The sequence below is a fragment of the Phytophthora infestans genome, genomic scaffold, assembly GCF_000142945.1.
Source record: "Phytophthora infestans T30-4 supercont1.12 genomic scaffold, whole genome shotgun sequence".
Taxonomy (NCBI): Eukaryota; Oomycota; class Peronosporomycetes; order Peronosporales; family Peronosporaceae; genus Phytophthora; species Phytophthora infestans.
This window is the reverse complement of record NW_003303747.1, coordinates 2,950,403-2,969,441: the sequence shown is the minus strand read 5'-3', so window position 1 is coordinate 2,969,441 and position 19,039 is coordinate 2,950,403. Positions and strand designations below refer to the sequence as shown.

Below are 19,039 nucleotides of genomic sequence, written 5' to 3'. Positions count from 1 at the left end.
TCCAGATCCAGCGAGCGCCATCTCCCTAAGGAGATGGTCGTTGTCATCCCGCATGACATCTCGCTGACGGGAGGCGCGATCCAGCCGTCCGGTCAGGTCGCGGATCTCGACCGCCTGATCAGCCAACAAGAGTCGCAGGTCCTGCGACCGAGAGGCCGCACGGTGCTCCCACCCCTGGATCTCCATAGCCTGGTCATGGACCTGGGCTCGCAAGGTCTGAAGTTGGGTAGTGTGCAGAGACGCAGCTTGGTCTTGGGCATCTTGAGCAGTCTGGAACTCCGCCGTCAGGGTTTGCACCTGATCGGAAAGCGCCTGGGCTAGAACCCGCAGATCGGTGGGCGACATGGAAGACGGACTGACCGGAGGTGTGGTGGATGGGGCCTTGCCCGACGATTTGCCGCGGGAGACATGTGTCACGAAGGGGAGAAAGCGGTTGTGGATGCTGGTAATGCACGCCGTGAACGCTGTTGTGCAGCGCCGACAACGTACAGGAGGCGATTGTGGTGAAGTGCTTTCTCAGAAATAAGAGAATGGGCCTGACGCGTGGTCACTATCCCGAATCAGTGACAATTTCAAGTGATTAGAGAGGATTTGGGTTGGCTGGCACGGATGCAAGTTGCCTGTGGTGGATTAGCCATGACGAGCAGCACCCCGTATGAAATGACGATGGATCTGGTATGAACGAAGTACGAGAAGGCAAGATCCACCAAGACTTACCTCGGATCCACCCTTACCTGGATTGGGTAAGGAAGTCTTGGATGATCTGCAACGTGCTGGATGGGACACGTACGATGAACACACAAATGGTCAGCTACGTCTCGAAGCTTCGCCGATGTATGAAGGACCCTTTGGACCTACCAAAGCTGCGCTAGCGTATGCAGATAGCCCCCTGGCAATGTTTTTCTTCTTTCTTCCTAAAGAATTGCGGAGGAAGATTGCAGAGGAGAAGAACAAGTTTCGGGATGAGTGTGTCGAAGCGGTAGCGCTGTCGATGCGTGTAATCGGATCGAATCGGATTCAATAGATTGCTGACGGTGCAAGCAGGTGATTGGTCGGAAAACGCTTCGGTTCGCACCAATAGTAAGCACTTCTTTGCCTGTCTTTAATATTTTTTTTGTAAAACAAAATATTATGATATACAACTAATCGCTTTACTCACGAAGGCTGAGGCAGAGAGACCAGCTACGTGAATACCTCGCCCACTCTGTTGCTGAGCGGCTACCACCAAGGCCGAAGTAGAGCGCTGCTTTGCCAGCAAGGAGCTGCGTACGACGTTGACTGAGACGGAGAGCATAAGGAAGCGCAGCGTTTAGAGCTTAGGCAGAAGTTGCAGGAGGAAAGCAAGCTGATGTTGGCGCAGAAAAAAATCACTGTGTTGAAGACCTTGCTCGAGCAAACCTGACGGTAGAACGAGCTGGCATGCAACTCTAAGAAAGAGGTAACCGAGCCGCGCAAGAAGATCCGTAGCTTAATAAGCGAGAAGGACAAGATGGCCCGACAGTTGGCGTCGACGCTGCATGCCGGCCAAGACCTAGCTGCAGCTAGGTCTGTTGACCAATGCCTTGAAGCGTATTGAGACAGCTTCGGGCGACACGTTGGATCTGGTCAACCGTGACGTGAAGCCCTTGCATCGTTTGAAGACGAAGCAGTTTATCGCGCAGTTGGAGCTCACGGAGATGGGGCAGGTGGCTCAAGTGCTCCAAAATGGCGACGAAATGAAGAAGCAAGCTGTGTTAGTAGCTGTTAGTGCCGGGAGAACCTGCTGGTTGAGCGTTTTCTGGACTATAACGAGCTGGAGCAATGTCCCTGGGACAGTCCCTCTACTACCGAATCCTGGACGGAGGAGTTAAACGCTGCCAAGTGGAGTCAGAAGGTGGCTTCATCACGAAGCTCTCATGCGACTACGACGAGAAGGCCAGCAAGCTGTAGCAGCAGATCGCAGAGTCATGTACCACCTGTGCGGCAAGCTTGTGGAGAAGACGCGCTTGAAGAGGAGTCGGTGGAGCTAAAGGACAAGAAGAACGACTTGCGGGATCCAGCGTGCCCAATCGAGCACACGCGTATGATTCTCAGGACCGAGGTGAATCTCCGTCTGGTGCACACGACAGAGTTTGCACCAATAAAGACAAAGCTCGAGGAACGTAACGGAGCTTAAAGGTGCCAAGTCGGCGCTTGATCAAAACGACGATCGCAGAGCTGAAGAATGAGCTGCAGGGCGAAAAGCTTTGCATCAGCGTGAAGTGGAGACTTTGACGGGTGGTATGTAGGAGGCTTGCAGCAAGATTGACGAGTGCTCAGCCCACATTCTGAACCTCGAAGAGACGAAGAATCGTCTGGAGGTGAGGCGATACTCAGATGGGGGCGAAGAGTGGCAGTGCATCTACCGAGAAGGAGGAGGGACTGAAAGTGATCAAGAGCCAGATGCTGGCTGAAATCGAGATGCCTCGTGCTAATCTTGCCGAAGTGTCGAGTAGAAACAGACGCAGCTCAGAAACACCAAAGGGCCGAGCAAGCCAACGAGCAGCGTCTGGTGTAGATGGCCATGACTCAGCAAGAGATGTAGAGCCGCTACGTTTCCCAAATCAACTCGCTCACCTTGAAGCTCAACAACGAGCGTGAGCCTTCTCGTGCTCATTTACAGGACTGGGAGACACGACCGACACTGATGTCAAACAGAGTCCAGCAAGGAGCTGTTGGTGGCATGTACTCCGAGCAGAGCGTGTTGCAGAACAATATGAATTCTTTCTTCTCGACAAGACTAAAAGGAAGTGCGTTGGATACAATCAGGGCTATGAGCTCGGAGTCAGCAGCTGCCTTGTCCAACGTACGCTGCCTCTCATACCGCTCGAATCCGAACGCAAGTAAATCCGTCTGTCGAGCACCGTTCGTACCCTCCACAGCTTCGTCATCTCCGCCCCCATATTCCTCTTTGTGCCATTTCTGTAAGTGCCGTCGAAATGTGGTGTGAGCGCAGGTGTTCCAACCTGGAGCAGTGTCGGCAGGGCATAACAGACACGAGAACGTGTGGTGAAGTGCTTTCTCAGAAATAAGAGAATGGGCCTGACGCGGGGTCACTATCCCGAATCAGTGACAATTTCAAGTGATTAGAGAGGATTTGGGTTGGCTGGCACGGATGCAAGTTGCCTGTGGTGGATTAGCCATGACGAGCAGCACCCCGTATGATTTGACGATGGGTCTGGTATGCACGAAGTACGAGAAGGCAAGATCCATCAAGACTTACCTCGGATCCACCCTTACCTGGATTCACCAAGATGGATATGGGATATACTATACAAGAGTGGATCGGGTGTGGATCCTATGAAGGAAGGACGGTCGGTGCCCTCTGAAGGTGGATCTAGTAGCCACGGCTAACGAGGAGTCAAGATCCACCGCAAAGTACCCCGGATCCCATACTTACGAGTTCGGGTCCAAGGAGGGAGGATCCCGCCTTGAGGGACCTGGATCCAGAGTATAGGGATGGTGGATGTAGTGGATCTCGAACTTTCGTGGGACAATGGAGATCACAGACGGTTGCGAGATGATGTTGGATGATTGGAGAGCTCAGATCCACGACGAGGGTACACTTACAGTGAAGTGGATCCAAGCGACCTGGATCCTGATGAGTGTACCCATAGTAGGGTGACCATAATGATTACGCCATGGATCCGGTGGATCTGAAGATAATACAGCTGGGGTGATGGGTCAAGGGAAGAAGGGACAAGCAGCCGAGCCTGGTAAGGGATTTAACGAGGAAAAGACATAGAAGGTAGAGATCCAGGCAGGTATAGGCTTAAGTATCAATACAGACTTCTATTTGCACGATAACACGCAAGTGCCTTCCTGCCCTCAAGAACCGGAACTACATTGGCCGTACGAGCTCGGAGAAGGTTGGGAATTGCGAATCTAGTGCTGGTAGTGATAACTGGATAATACATTGGCCAGTTCCTACAACCTAGTAAGCTTTCCCATACACGTGCAGATCCGACGGGTTAACCGAATTTACTACTTGGTCGGTTATACCCTAGAGGCTCTCAACTCTCAAGATCCCGTCACAGGAGGCGGCAAGTACGACGCAAAGGAACGCAAAGGCAAGGGACACACCCGCAAGGCAACCCTACGGCCAGATCCACGATCTAGGCCCCGGATCCATAAGCTCGAATATTCGCTTAGGATTCGGAACAATCCACGGACGCAGAGTGAACATTTTCCACTGCTGCTCCACCCAATCCCCACGCCTCGCCAAGATACTCAAGCTTCACCACTTGAACTCTTCGGAAGTTACCGAGAGAGCAAGATCCCGCCCTACCGACGGGTACACAAGGTGAGGAAAGTTCAGCAGAACACGGATCATCGGGGGACCCCTCCGTTAGTCGGTGTCTGGGCGCAGTTGGTAAGTTGGATCTGGCAATCTCGCAGATTTTGCTGATCCCGCTACACCACAAACGTGCCGTCCGCGTTTGAGCGAATGTAGGTCCATATATCTGAGCGCCTCAAATTTTTAGCGTGCCTTATACTACATGACCCGCAATTTGTGCTTGACTCGACCTGACTCTCCATTGCTAAAAGTGAAAAAAAAAATGCGGATGAAGTGAATTAGGAAATGAGATGCTGAATCGCAGCGGGGCCATGTGCAGCTGTGATTTACTTAAATAATGAAGTATGACGCACCAACTACACATCTGATTGGATCGAATCCGATCGAATCCGATCCAATCGGATCAGTCTTCAACCACAACACACATACTTTATAGTGTAGCCGGGCAGAGCGCAGTGTTGAATGCCTCGCATCGCCTTCTGTCTTCTCCATGACGTTGCCTGGCGCTTGTGGTCAGCCTGGAGACTCTATGGGTCCAATTATTAAGTGAGCTGCACGCCGCAGCCATAAACGTTTACATTTAATGAGAAGTCATGTCGAATTATTATTTGAAATTGAAGATACTGTAGCTTAATTGGTTAAAAAGACAAGCGGACGGTTACCAATCTAAGTCTTTACACCCTTATACCTCTTTATAGAAATCCGTCATTGAGCTGTTTCAATACGGTTTCCTGTAGAAATTCAAATCAACCAAGTCGGATTCGATCTACCGATCAGTCGGATTCTATCGAAGCAGATCGAAAATCGGATTGAGCCAATCGGATCCGTCAGAAGATACATCTCGATTGATCGGATTGTGTGTACTACCCACCCCTACCTGCAGAAGAAAGATGAAGCGTCCATGCTCAGAGCACCAAATTTGGTCGATACTGTACAGTATTAAACATTTATGAAAATTGCCAGTTTATTAGCCCTCTCGGAGTGACAGCACAAAAATGCGGATAAATCCAAGAATAATTTTTAAATCGAGACGCCAGTTGCATCAATTGTGAGACGCTAGGCGATTTTCGTAGCGTTTTCGGCATGAAAATCTACGGTTTTAATTTGAACATTAATTGAACCCACGCCTGCATCACTACTGACGGCTCATCGGCTGGCACCATTGGCATAACATCCATCATTGGCGGTATTGTCGTCATTATCTGCACAGGAGCCCCATTCTGGCTTAGTGCGCTGGTCGGCTTCTTTTTTTATTTCTTGGCACGTTTGTTTGAATTTTCTTCATTCTCTAGGAGTCCGCGAGCTAAAATGTGGCCTCCTGTCTCTTTCCGCTTTTTCTTGCCCTTATTAAGCGCTCGAGCCGGCAGCATGAGAAACTCTGTCGCACGATATCTGAGACTTGCTACCAGGCGGCTTCTCTATGTGAAGCAGGCGGCTGACAGGGTTCCCTACTCGCTGCATTCCTAACACTCAGTCTCGTAGACTTACTTCCGCATCATGTGGCAACAGAGGCGGGGGGGGGGATCTCGGCGCTTCGGCTCTCGTGGGTCTCCTTTGCTTGCAGCTGCCACATACGCGTTAAGCGTAATGTACGGTATGTTGGTCTCTTCACTTGTTGTCTTCATGGAGCCCCCTGCGAGTACAGCAGCACCTCGATCCTCGTCACTGTATCGGGTGCAACGCTGCACCATTAGTGATGTAGCTTGTGAAGGCCACAAGGCTCTTGTGTGAATGGCGCGAAGCTGGGCTGGTCCAAATAATAGATGATTGAGGGTTTCCACAATAACCGGCTGGTTAAATTTTGGTCAAACCAAATCATTTATCGGATGGATACATCAACGGCATTGGTAGAATAACCTTGAGCTACTAAACTGGCCAAAGCAAAAAAAACTGCAGATTTCCCTTAGTACTGTCAGTATGAGCATCATTATCCTGTCGCAGAACTGGCATCATCCACACCGCATCAACTTGATGATCAATAGGCCTCGAAACCAGAAGCTACCTACCGTGCACGATGGGCCCAAATTGCATAAATACGATTCACCTTATTTAATAGGTTTTAACATGTTCGAGTACACAATCAAGACACCGCAAGCTATGCTAATCATGTTATCTGAATCACGCACGCACAATTAAAAATAATCTCAGGGATACGTCAATATTTTGATTTAGTTGTCACACTATGAATTTCGAGTCTTCTAAGTGACTAATTAGTTTAGTAAGGGGTACCCATTTCGGTCGATTCACTGTCACTGAGTGGTGTAGCCGTCCCAAATTCGCAACTGTCTGCGCCTTCTTTCTCGTCGGTTAGCCCCGAGGCGTCTTGCTCTCTTTTCCGTCCCGATGGAGAAAATACGTCTCTGGTAGTCTCGATAGTTTCGCCGTCTTCTGCGCGCAATGGATGATCTTGTGCGTGGGCGTTAGTGAGCGCAGCACAAGCTCTAAAGTGGGGTTCATGTGTAATCGCTTGCCAGCGATACTTGTCGGAACATAGCGCCCATAACGTACAAAGTCTGCAAAAAAATTAGTTTACAATTACTCGATATGATGAGGTGTCATGATTGACAACTTCTTCTTCGACTGTAAGCAGATCACGAGGCATACGACACTTTGGAATGATAGGTCGCATTTCATTTTCTAGTCCCTCGTACTCCTTATCCGCCAAAATGATCTATGATTCTACTCATCATGGAACGGGCCCGTAATGGGCCTACTTTAAGCCCACTACTTCGGCCTACACGCTAGCGCACGTGTGTAAGGAAGCGTAAGCTGCTTTTCACATAGATTAACTAAACTTTCGTCCGAAAGTATAGATTTACCTAAATAGAAAAGCAAAGCCGATTCCGGTAAAGTAAGAACTCTTTATTTTTTTGTTGGGGCTTTCCTCCAAATCTAATTCTCTAAATGAAAGGTATTTACTAACGAATGGTTGACATAATCGTACCATTTTAATTGATTGAAGATATTGACTTTCAATCAATGAATACATTGAATGCATGCAGACCAACAGTCTGCCAAATGTAACCATTGGTGTATCTCACACCAACGTGGAAAACCTCTTTCGTTACCAAGTGGCTATGTGTAGCCCCTCGCGTGTACCCCCGTTACCCCCCCCCCGTTAAGCTAAGACTCTCTAGTCTTAACACATCAATCAAAGTATTGACGAGCCCGTAAAAACGTTTGAGAAACCCGAGTTCATTTCGCCATGAGCTCGCCGAGGAAGACGCTCGCACAAGCGTCTGCTCCTGTAGACTCTGTTACGTGTGTGCCTGCAGGTGCAGGCACCACCACTTCAGTGTCCGCGCAAGCGAACACGCCCGCGACAGAAGGTAACCTTTCTGTCACACATTATCACGCTCTGCATAAGCAGAAGTGTGCACAAGCTACGACTGACAAACTTTTAGTCGTCATGGAGGGCTCGTCAGTTATGTCTACTGACGGAGACGTACCCATTGACTATGGCACCTCGTCGTCAGCTGTCGACTCTAAGTCGGCTGAACCAACTCCCAATCCCCCTCTTGGGTCACGGCAAGGCCGTGATGATGCTCCGGACTCTCCTGAATCGAAGCGTCCGCGCAATGAAGAGGAGGTGCAGCCACCTGTGCCGGTGCCTTCTTCTTCTCCGCGTACTGCACCTGTAGTACGCGCTCCCTGGAAGCCAACTGCATCCGAAATTGCCGACACGCTCGGTGCGACTTCGCCGCCGAGCCCGACAGGACTGTACGTATGCAGCGCCACCAATGATGACGCAAAGGCCGTCGTCATGCACATTGATCCGTTAACGAATGAAAGGCGTGACTACTACATCGGACGCTTCCATAAGCTCCGATGGAATTCGTCGAAAAAACCCTTCGCGCAAAGCAAAGTGCCTGAGTGGGTGGCACTTCGTCAATCATAGAACGCATTTGCGAAAGGCTACCGCGAGCGTATTGTCGCGGTACGCCAATGCTTCAAGAGGGTTCTTGAAGCGTCATCTCATCGATCGCATCCATATTGACGCTATGGAGGCGGAAATACCTTGCGTTTCCACCTGAAACTGTGCCTCTCTTAGGGCGATGTTCTCTCAAGAGACCGAAAGTACCAAGGGGAAGGATTCTACAGGACGCTACGACCGCCTGTTCACCAACGAGGAGCTGGATATGCTCGGTCACACGATGCCCCTCTGTATTGTCTAGACAGATACACGCGCACTCGAATCTTAAGCGAAGACTATGCATCACCTGCCGGGGTACACTTCCGTGCGTGTACCCGCTCCTCTGCGAGACCTCCGTGCTCAGCTTGCGCACCGTGGTGTACCTCGTGCTGGTGGCACTCGCAGTTTTAATGCAGGCAATATGCCGTCACTCGGTTCTGGACATTGTACGCCCTCGCCATTTCCGGAACGCCCTTCATCAGGACGCCCCGTGGCTCCCATGTATCCCAATGGAGAAGAAATTCTCTCCAACGAATACGAAGACGAGCTTGATCTCGGTTCGCCTTTTGGGCTTCAAAGTCCACGAGCCGCTCGACAATCCAACGTGTCGATCTGTGTGCGTCACACAGCGGCGGTGGCGGGGGCAGAAATATACCCTCCGTATGGTTTACCTCAGGTTGGCCATGGCTCTCGCGCTCTGCACGATAGTTTCGTCGCTCTGGAACAATCTCAGAGCGCGAAGCTCGCTGCCCTGCACAGGAGCTGCGCCTACAGAAGACGCAGTTCGCTGCGGCTGCTCAGACCGCTTCGAGTATCCAAGTCGCAGTCAGATCGGAGCTGAGACGCCTGTACGACCGCGTCGTCACGCTTGAGAAGCTGGCTCACGCTGCTTCGTCATCCTCGAGCCATCAAGACTAGATAGATCGCGTTGCTCGTAAGACTTCAGCCGCCCGACGTAAAATGTCGGATGGAGTCGCATGCTGGGCAGTATGTCCAATGTAAACGCGTTGCGATGCCGTTCAAGTACTGTAAACGGGCCGATATAGCGCGGAGCAAGCTTGCTTGTACCGAAATCAGAAATTGCATATCGTGGTAGGCTCTGTGTAGCTAACAGAACTTATGAACCCCTTTTGAATTTATTTGAGTTTCCTCTACCGACATTGTCTGTGTTCAGCTTCTGGTTGGCTACAGAACCCTATATTGCGTCCTGGACAAACCGTATTACGGCTTATCGGCACTGGACAAAGTCCAGTGATTGCGTGCTAAATGGTTTGCTCAGCTCGGCTTCCTTCTCTGCAGCAGGCCCAGCCTACGCGTTGTCTGTGCCCCGCACAGACGTGTTCTTCTCCGCAGCAGACCCGGTCTGCGCGCTGTCTGTGCGCCGCACAGGCGTGTTTGTTTTCGCAGCATCGTCCCCGGAACGAGACTGTCTTCGCGTCGTCAACGCTGATACCACGTCGGCTATCGGTGTTCTTCTGCGGTTGTTTCGACGCAGCCGTGCGATCTTAGTCAGCCACTGCCAAGATCGGTGCCTCGGTCAAGCGCTGCTTGACTGTATCGAAGGCCTGCTGACACTCAGCAGTCACTCAGCTTGCTTTTACAGAAGCTGCGACAGCGGGCGAATCTTGCCCGCGTAATTCTCAACGTCTTGCACAGGTACATTGCAAGTCCAAGGAATTGTCTTAGTTCATTCACGTTGGAAGTTCTTCTTCCCGACGAGACAGTACCTCGCTCGCCCCGAAGATACACACCTTCAGGTTCACATAGAGCTTATGTTTACGCATAAGCCCTAGCAGTTGACGGAGGTGTCCTTTGTGCACCTCAACGTCAGTCATCTCGTCCTCAGTCCGGCTGCGAACGAACAAGTCGTCGAAGTAGCTCGGTGCGAAGTCACGCACTGGGCGCAATATATGTGTAACACATATATTGAAGGTTGCGGGGGCGTTCTTCAGTTCCTGCGGCATTACGAGCCACTCCCAAAGCATACTGCATGGAGTGCTCACAGGCGTGAGAGGGATGCCCCCCTCACGCATCAGGATCTGATAGAACCCGTCGCGCAAATCAAGAGCACTTTATATGGTGCTCTTGGCCATCGAATCGATGAGTAAAGTCTTTTCGTGGTATCGGCATCTGCGCCGGTATCGTCGCATTGTTCAGCTTGTTGTAAGTATGAGCGATGCGCCATCCGCCCCGTGGCTTCTTGACACAGGACGTTGGTGCGCCGTGCGGGGACTTTGATTTCCGCACTTGACCCGCTTTACGAAGACTTTCAAAGAAGTCGTCGATTGTCTTTACTTGATCTCGCGGCAGTGGCCACTGCCGCGTCACATAGTACTTCGTACCGGCACGAGGTCGATCCCGTGCTATATGCCCTTGTCCTGCGGAAGTTCCGCAGGAATATCATCTGGGAGCACATCCTTGTGCTCCAGCAGAATATATTAGAAGGGACTCGACTTCAACGAGTCCCAGCTCTGCTCGTCGAAGCGCTGCTTCTTCGTCTTCGCGCGGAGAGTGTCCTTACTCTCCGCGGTATTTGCAGCGTGGAGTTGCCTCAACTCCTCCGCTTCGCTGTTCATCCATTCTATATCCAAAAGGATACAGATCGGTTCGATGCGTCTATCGTACGTAGGTCCTTCGCGAAGCGCATCCAGCTCGTGACTAGAAGCGACGTCAACTCCAACGCACTCGTCGAAGGATTTTCCAATTGCATTGACCGGTACTACAGACTAGTACGGGCTCGCATCAAGACGTTCAACGTCTTGACGCACTATGTGTACGCGGACATCACAGCTACTGTTTGTAGCTGAAGTCCCTTGCATATCTGATGCGTCAGTTCCTGGGACCGACACACCACCGTCACAGTCACTGTATGTGACTTGAAGTTCTTCCATACTTGATCTATCAACTCCCAGCGTTGATATGGTCATTGAATTAGGAACGTGTCTTAAATCGGAAATCCGATTTAAGACAGACTAAGCGACTGCCTCAGCCGTTGCGACTTGTGAATGGGCACCGGAGGCTGCAGCGTAAGGTGCTGCATCAACGGTGGGATCGGATGCACATTGCGGTACATGCGCGACACTGACAGGGCCATCGCTCTCTGATGCGTTGAGTCCGAAGTGTACAAGTGTACACTTCTCCCAATTGATCACTGGACGATGCCGTGTAAGCCACGGCATGCCCAATGCCAAGTCAAACTTATCGTCCAGATCCAGGACGATAAGCTCTTCCACAAACACCCGATGTTTGTACGAGAAGCGCACGCGTACTACGCGCTTCCCCGTTCTTACGGTGGCACCTGTTGCCAACCACACCTCCAAAACACTTCGAGATATTTTAACTTCCTTGAAGTTCAACTTCGGGAGACCTTCCAATGAACAAAGTTGCTCGACGCACCTGAGTCAGCCAAAGAACAAAGAGAGCCTGCTATCTTCGACGTCACTTCAGGATGACAAAATTTAGCTTGTCATCTTGCTTCTTGCAGCGAGAATCCCTCTCGCTGGGGGCTGCAGTCCCCAGTGTCGCGTGTCCGTTGTAGACACGCGCGACTGTAATAACAGAACGGCGCCTTGCGTCTTCTGGCTCTGCACGTTTGTTCATTGTACGCGGCGATGCCCGGCATCGCCACGTTGGCCCCTGACCGAGTGCACAGGCGCTGTGCACTCACGCGCCAAGTGTCCGGTGTATCCCACATCGGTAACACCGCACTATTTCCCAACACGCTGTTGGCGTCCAACAGCGGAAGCATTCGAGAGGTCCAAAGACACTGGACCGCCCGCTCTCATCATCGGACGTGCCATCCTCGGCACGTTCGCATGCAGCTTAGCCTGCTTCATGCTAAAATCCTCTTGCATCGCAAGATCAATCGCAGCTTCGAGAATACTTGGGCACTCTCGGAAGAAGTAGGTCTTCACTGACCCATCCTTCAAGCCCTTCATGAGCGTGACGATCTTTGTCGCCTCGTCGATCGGATTGGTCACGATATTCGAGAATAAGTACCGCACATGTTAGGCGTAAGCATGAGCGTCATGCTTACCTTGCTGCAGGTCGAGAAACTCTGCTCTCGACCGGAACTTACACTGAGGTGGCCCAAACGCTTGTCTGAGCTCCTTCTTGAATATCGTATACGTGCTATGTCGCAAACGGCTACCCGTACCCGTTCGGGTAAAGTTTGACCGTGACCACGGACGGGTATGGTTTACCGAAAAAATTCCAAAGATTTGGTTACGGATAACCGACTCAGCTCACTGGTTGGTTACGGATAGCCGAAAATGGCAGAGACCACTCACCCTTCGACATACTTGCGATATTCGACGCCACAACGAGCTCCTTCCTTCGCTTCAAGCGGTGCCTCAACGTATACCTTCTTTCGCTTCAAGCACGCTGGTGGGATCAGTCTTCGTCACACAGTGTGCGGCCTGCACACTACCTCACTCGCTAAACTGCGTACGTTTTGAATGTACTCGTACCAGCTCAACATTTAGTATTATTATCGCGCAGGTTGCATGATTTACTCTCTCATTCAGGTTAAGAGGTGGCATTCTTCCACAAGTGGTTTCGACTACGCGGTTATAACCGGCTTCTCAATAGGGCGAACTGTGTCAGCCGTAGCATATCGTCGCTAAATGGACTCATTTGTGATTTTTTCTACGCTCTCAATTGACGTAGACCTGGATATTGGCGGTAGTGCAACAGATATATCGGATACAGCCGCTCGAAGACTTGAAGCATTTCGATCGTTAGACTTGTCATCTTTAAAAACAATCAGTGGAAGAGGAGCTAAAGGGACGTAGGCCAGAGCCAGTACTAGTTCTGCAAGCCAAATCGTCTCCAAGAGCACTATGTCGGAGCTACTTTTCGCAAGTGATGGAAAAAGGAAATGGTTTTTTTTTTTTAAGCTCATGACCATGAATTTGTCGCGCGTAGAGCCTGCTTTCACACGTATGTCTATAATAGTGTCAAGGTAACGACATCTTTGAACACTCACATGAAAGTTTGCTCTATCAAAGATGCAAATTTACAAGCTGGGCCCCTGATTGATTTTGCGACTGCTGCATCTGTGTCGGCACATGAAAAACGACAATTTAGTCGAGCCGCTGCTATGATGTGCTGCATGGATCTACGGTCATTTAGTTGTCTAAAGGGAGAAGGCTTTAAGCTTCTCACTGCTGCATTGTTTGAAATTGGAGCCAAGTCAAACGCCAAAAAAAATAACGATCTTGTGCCAGTCGGAAACAGCGTAAATAATCATGTAGTCAAAGTGGCCGCTACAGCTAGAGACCGTGTCGAACATGTAATGGTCCTGCTGGTTGTTGCGCGGGTTTCGCGCTTGACTTGTGGACGGATAAGATTCACAAGACGACATTGTATCTATCATTGTGCATTTCATTGACGATCAGTTTAAGTTGCACTTGCGGACACTGCAAGTCAAGCACTCTAAATCGAAATTCCATACAACAGCTGCGGTATCGGATTTGTTTAACGATTGTCTAAGATGCTACGGCATTATGACAAACGCATTTTTACAGTCGTCGGTACCGTGGACTATTTACAGTCGTTACTGATAGTGGCTCGAATATGAGCGGAAGTAACGGCTTCCGTTCTCGATACGACTGGATTTCTGGCGCAGACTGCAAGATTGCTACTGCTTTGACTACCGTCCTCTACAAAACAACGGAAATGATTAATTGAGTAAGATCGAAGCCGTTTTATGAGTTTCGCGACAGAGTACACGAAGTCTTTGATTTGATCGATGCCTGCAAGAACTTGTTCGGTACATCAAGCAAGCCAATCTCCAGGCCGATCTTTTGAAAACCCATAAGCAAGAGAATGTTACTCGTTTGGGGTCTAACTACCGCATGCTGAGTAGTGTTTTGGAAATGTACGATGAGCTAGCAGCTCTGCTAAGTACGCGACGAAAGCTTTCTTATCTTCAACTCATTGACTGTAAGGGGCCAGGTATTTACTTCGTTACTTGCTTACACTATAGTGTTGAGGAAGCTCGCAATAGGACGACTGAGTCTTAGGTTTAAGGAAAAATCAACTCTGACTTTATTTTAGGACCAAGGCCACAGCCCTGGCCACTCAAATACACGTCATAGTCCAATTGGCTAATAATGGGTCTAGCTCCCCATATATCAGTCAATGGCATGACAGCATTTCAGCACACGCTAGTCGTGTGCCGATGCACCTACTTATTTAAAGAAATCTACCTACTTATGTAATGGAGGGGGCCATTACGTTGACCGTCCACTTCCCAAAGAACTTGTTAGTTTTCTTGACACATTTCAAGAGGCTACACTGAAGCTGGAAAGCTGAAAAAAACACCCTACACCTGGTAGTACTGGAAACACATCGACTAATCGAGTTGTTGAAGCATCATACCGATATCGAGATTATTCAATCCGACAGTGGACATGACGAAGTTATGCAATCTATTAGGTTTCATTGGTGAATTTTAAGCAGGTCATTCTGACCGAAGCGCTTCCGAAAGCGGGAATCATCGATAAACACAATGTGGCTGCTATACTGGACCCACGGCAAATGCATAGACTTGTTACGTTTGGTGTTGATTACAGCGGCTTGAAAAACGCCAAGAATGTGCTTATAGCATCAATGCGTGAGTACACAGATAAGCAGAGTGTCCATCTTCGACACGAGCCCCGCGGGCCAGCAAAAAGAAGCGAAAATCAGGAAGGAGGTTTACTAGCTTGGATGACTCTGACGAAGAAACTTAATCCTCAGAGCCCTAGCCTTTCTCTTGAAGAACACGAACTGGACAATTACTTCGCAGTCCGACTGAGCGAAACAGGAAAAATGAATTTTGATATGTTGAAGTGATGGAAGAAGGTATCGAGCCACGGAGGAAACGGTGAGATTTCAAGCTTCCCTGTACTCGGTTTTGTTGCAAGATCGATCCTAGCAATACCTGCTTTGTGTCATGTCTGAGAGTAGTTTCTACGATGCAGGAAACGCGTTTGGCGTAAAACGAACAATGCAGAGCCCGGCAGTTTTAAACGACATACTAGTCGCGCGCTCGAATGCAGATTTGTTGTAGGAACGTTTTTTTTCTTCTTCTTTAAAATTTTTTTTTTTGGGTTAGCCGATTTTAATTTTCGGCCAGCCACGGTTGTCCGAGAGTCCCATATGGTTGGCCATGGTCATCCGATCGTATAATTCTCTGTCCTATCATCCAATGCCAGGGGCTGGTTCGCATTCGCTTTTGGACGGTACGGTTAACTGAAAATTTGGGCTTGCGACCTCTGGTATACGCCAATCTCCTCGCTCCTTCGCCAAGACATGACATGGCGAACGCAACCTTCGGCTCTCCGTCAGTGATATGTCGAGCCGTTATGGCAGTGTCGACTTCGGCAAGCCATCGTAGAAAAGGCTTTTCCCACATAAATGTCCACGTGCAGTCTCAACGATTGCATGCGCGGTGTCGTCCCGGACGACACTTTCGTAGCAGCAACAGCATCGCGCTGCTCGCGCACGATGAGCCCCTGAGCAACACCGTGCTACTCTGTTGGCGACAGCGTACGTAGCATTATCGTTACGGCTGCCTCTCCAATGACTGTTGACAGTCTTTGGAGAGCTCCCCAATCTGGATTCGCCAGATGGGGACAGTCTGCACGCACATTCTGCGTGGCAGAAGTACTTGGGTTACGCATGGACGGGTGAATGTCGATGGGTTGGTTCTTCGCTCCGTGTTCGTATTCCATGCAAAGCCCGTCAGTTAGTCGGCTGTTGGACGGACTACAAAGTGCTATCAGGTGTGATGGGCCTACTTTAAGCCCACTATTTCGGCTTACACGTTAGCGCACGTGTACAAGGAAGCGTAAGCTGCGTTTCACACTTAGATTAACTATACTTTCGGATGAAAATATAGAATTACTTAAATAGAAAAGCAAAGCCGATTCCGGTAAAATGAGAACTGTTTATTTGTTTGTTGGGGTTTTCTTCCAAATCTAATTCTCTAAATGAAAGGTATTTATTAACGAATGGTTGACATAATCCTACCATTCTAATTGATTGAAGATATTGACTTTCAACCAATGAATGCATTGAATGCATGCAGACCAACAGTCTGCCAAATGCGGTCATTGGTGTATCTCACACCAACGTGGAAAACCTCTTTCGTAACCAAGTGGCTATGTGTAGCCACTTGTGTGTAAATCCGTTACAGGTCGTCCGTCGTAGGTTTTGTTGCGGCAGCTACGTGGAAGTCCATGTTCTTCCTGAAAATAGTGATAACGGTCACTGATCCCTTGAAGTGACTCGAGTAATTGATGGCTAATCCAGTAGGAAGAACGGATACTTTTTACTGTAGTAAGCAGCACGCTCTTGCTGAGCGCCGCTAAGCATATTCGCCTGTTGAAACGTTACATCCATCGCATAGCCTGCCGTCCGGTAGTACCGGAAGGGTGCTCTGCCAATATCTCGCTACGCATCGTTTTATCATGCCCCGCGTGAGAAACGTAGACCTTGTACAAGTACGGCGATAATGTCTCTAAGCAGCTCACCATCTTTTTTTCAAACGTCAGAGCTTTGAAGTGAAACGTTGAGGCCACAAGGTCCCAACGACCACCGTTCTTCAGTACCCACAGGCTCATAAAGAGCACATCCATGCCGGACTCGCGGTGCTTGTTGCCTTTTCCCACGTTCCAACGTGTAGCCATGTAGCCACTAACACTACTTCACAATCGGGAGCTCTCTCCAATCGTAAAATTGGAGAGCTTCAGCACGCTGTCGGCGCCGATCTCGTAAAAAATGTCAAGAACTGGGTTGCTCGCGTCAACCTCGTTATCACTGTCCGGTAAAGGAGCGAGCGCGCTTGTTTTTGCGTTGATCCTTCAGCTCTTAAAGATGTAGAAAGCCACGTCGTGCGTCTCGAGCTACTAAAGTTGCCTCATCACGGCGGGCGAAGCCAAAAGATGGTGTTCAAGGATTCGAGCGAGCTGATGCTGAGCTGAGACGGGCTTGGGGGTCGGCGCGAGTCGTGGTACTTCTCCCACTGGTGCGACAGTATCTACACCTTTGTCAGTCCAAACTGGCGATAGTGTAAACCAAAGTGGAATGTCCCGTAACGAGAATTTGTTTTAGAAAATAAATTCTGAAATTTACTACAGACCAATGTGGATTAAGTGTAATGCAAAATCCGATAACGTCCCGTAGCTCATGGGCTCGCAGCGAATAGCAGCTACGACGGAGAGTGCGCAGTGGCGATCCATCTTGTTGGCTAAGCGCAGATCGATGCAGGGCATGCAGTGGCCCACTGCTCTTTCGAGCAAGCACATACGACGCTCCGTCATCTTACCGTGCGGCAAATTGAACAGTTGGTCGGAATCCAGAGCCAAGTAAGCCTTGATGCGAGCCTTTAGGGAGCTGAAGCAGCCTACGTTAGAACAAAAATATACCAGTGGATATAACGAGCTCATTTAATTTTTACATACCTTCGATCGGATTGCACATAGGCGAATAAGGGCCGAGCCGTAGTAGCTCCAGGTCCTCTCTGCCTTGGACCCAATCTTCTTTTTTTTTTTGGTTGTGTGCAGGTGCGTTATCTAAGACGATGACAATCTTTTTACCGACGAAATGGTCCCTGTAGACATCTGTAGCCTTCACAGCATCGTAGACGTTGTCCACAAAAGCCGCATTCAGCTCCATTTTAATGCTGCAACGTTGTCTAGCCCCGTGAGCCACCTCAACCTCTGTGAAAACTACACATTGCAATTGTAAGCTCGCGCCTTTGGAAGGCGGAAGCGTCACAACCACACGCTGTCCAATAGGAGCTTGCCCTTGAGACCGTTTACAATAGAGATTGTAATTGGTCTCGTCATAGTAAACGATGAACGACCCCTTCCTTTCATGTGCTGCTAAAGCCTCACTAAATACACGTCGCTTTTTGGTGTTGGTGTCGTTATTGCACGTTTGTAGCTCGATACGAATCTGTCTGAAAACCATTTACTTAGTACTAATTATTCAGTTCAAATCAGTACGAGCCCAGCATACCTGCTTGACTGTATACAGCTTATCGCACAATGTCTTGCTGATAAGTGAAGTGATTATGCGAGTGCCAAAGTCAAACCATAGCATATCCTACATTTGCATCAGCGTATACAAACTATTCTTCTCTAGGTAGTTCACTAGCGCATCCTCCATCTCCTAGGTACACTTTGTGCACGACGCACGCGCACCGCCCCTCGTCTTGATCTCGGCAGACCCTATTGTGGTCTGCAACCAGCATCCAGTCCCTGCCTTCCTTGTGAGCGTCCAGGACCGCGTCCTGGCGTCAAGACCGTGCTTTGGCTCCCTTGGCATGCGCGTGGAGTTGAAAGTCTGGTTGTGGCAGTGGCTCGAAGCCACCAGTTAGCGATACACTAAATCCCCGTTGCTCTACATACTAATTTCTGAATTTAAATTTTAAATTTGAATGTTACTTTAGCTACTGTATTCTTGTCATTAGCAAAATCGCAGCAACAGAACGACAGCCACGCATGCGAGCACCGCCACCGGGCCGCCCTCGCGTTAATGGCTGCGGTCGCAAGACTCTAAAATCTTTCCGTACTTGCTACACAAACGTGACAACGCTCGAGATCGCTACCTTTTTCGGTAAACACGATGTTGACACTACATTAGCTAAATATTTCCGTGGTCTAGATGATCACGCCCGAGAACAGAAGCGAAAGCTACTCTATCAGTGGCGGAAAGAGCGAGAACGGCTAGAAACGTTGTGTGCAGCTCCTAGTCTAGCTCGTTTGAGTACCTGCGGCCGAAAGGGAGTGTGACTATTCTTCCTGTTGACGCTGAAC

General features: G+C 49.6%; 1 protein-coding gene across 1 annotated transcript; it reads right to left on the bottom strand.

Moving 5' to 3' along the window:
* Nucleotides 1-5,099: 5,099 nt before the first annotated feature.
* On the bottom strand, nucleotides 5,100-6,772 carry PITG_08220 (uncharacterized protein; the record flags this gene model as incomplete). Its single annotated transcript, XM_002904332.1, has 3 exons — nucleotides 5,100-5,244; nucleotides 5,891-5,980; nucleotides 6,672-6,772. The coding sequence occupies 3 exons, from the start codon at nucleotides 6,770-6,772 to the stop codon at nucleotides 5,100-5,102; spliced, it is 336 nt and encodes a 111-aa protein (XP_002904378.1).
* Nucleotides 6,773-19,039: the final 12,267 nt, after the last annotated feature.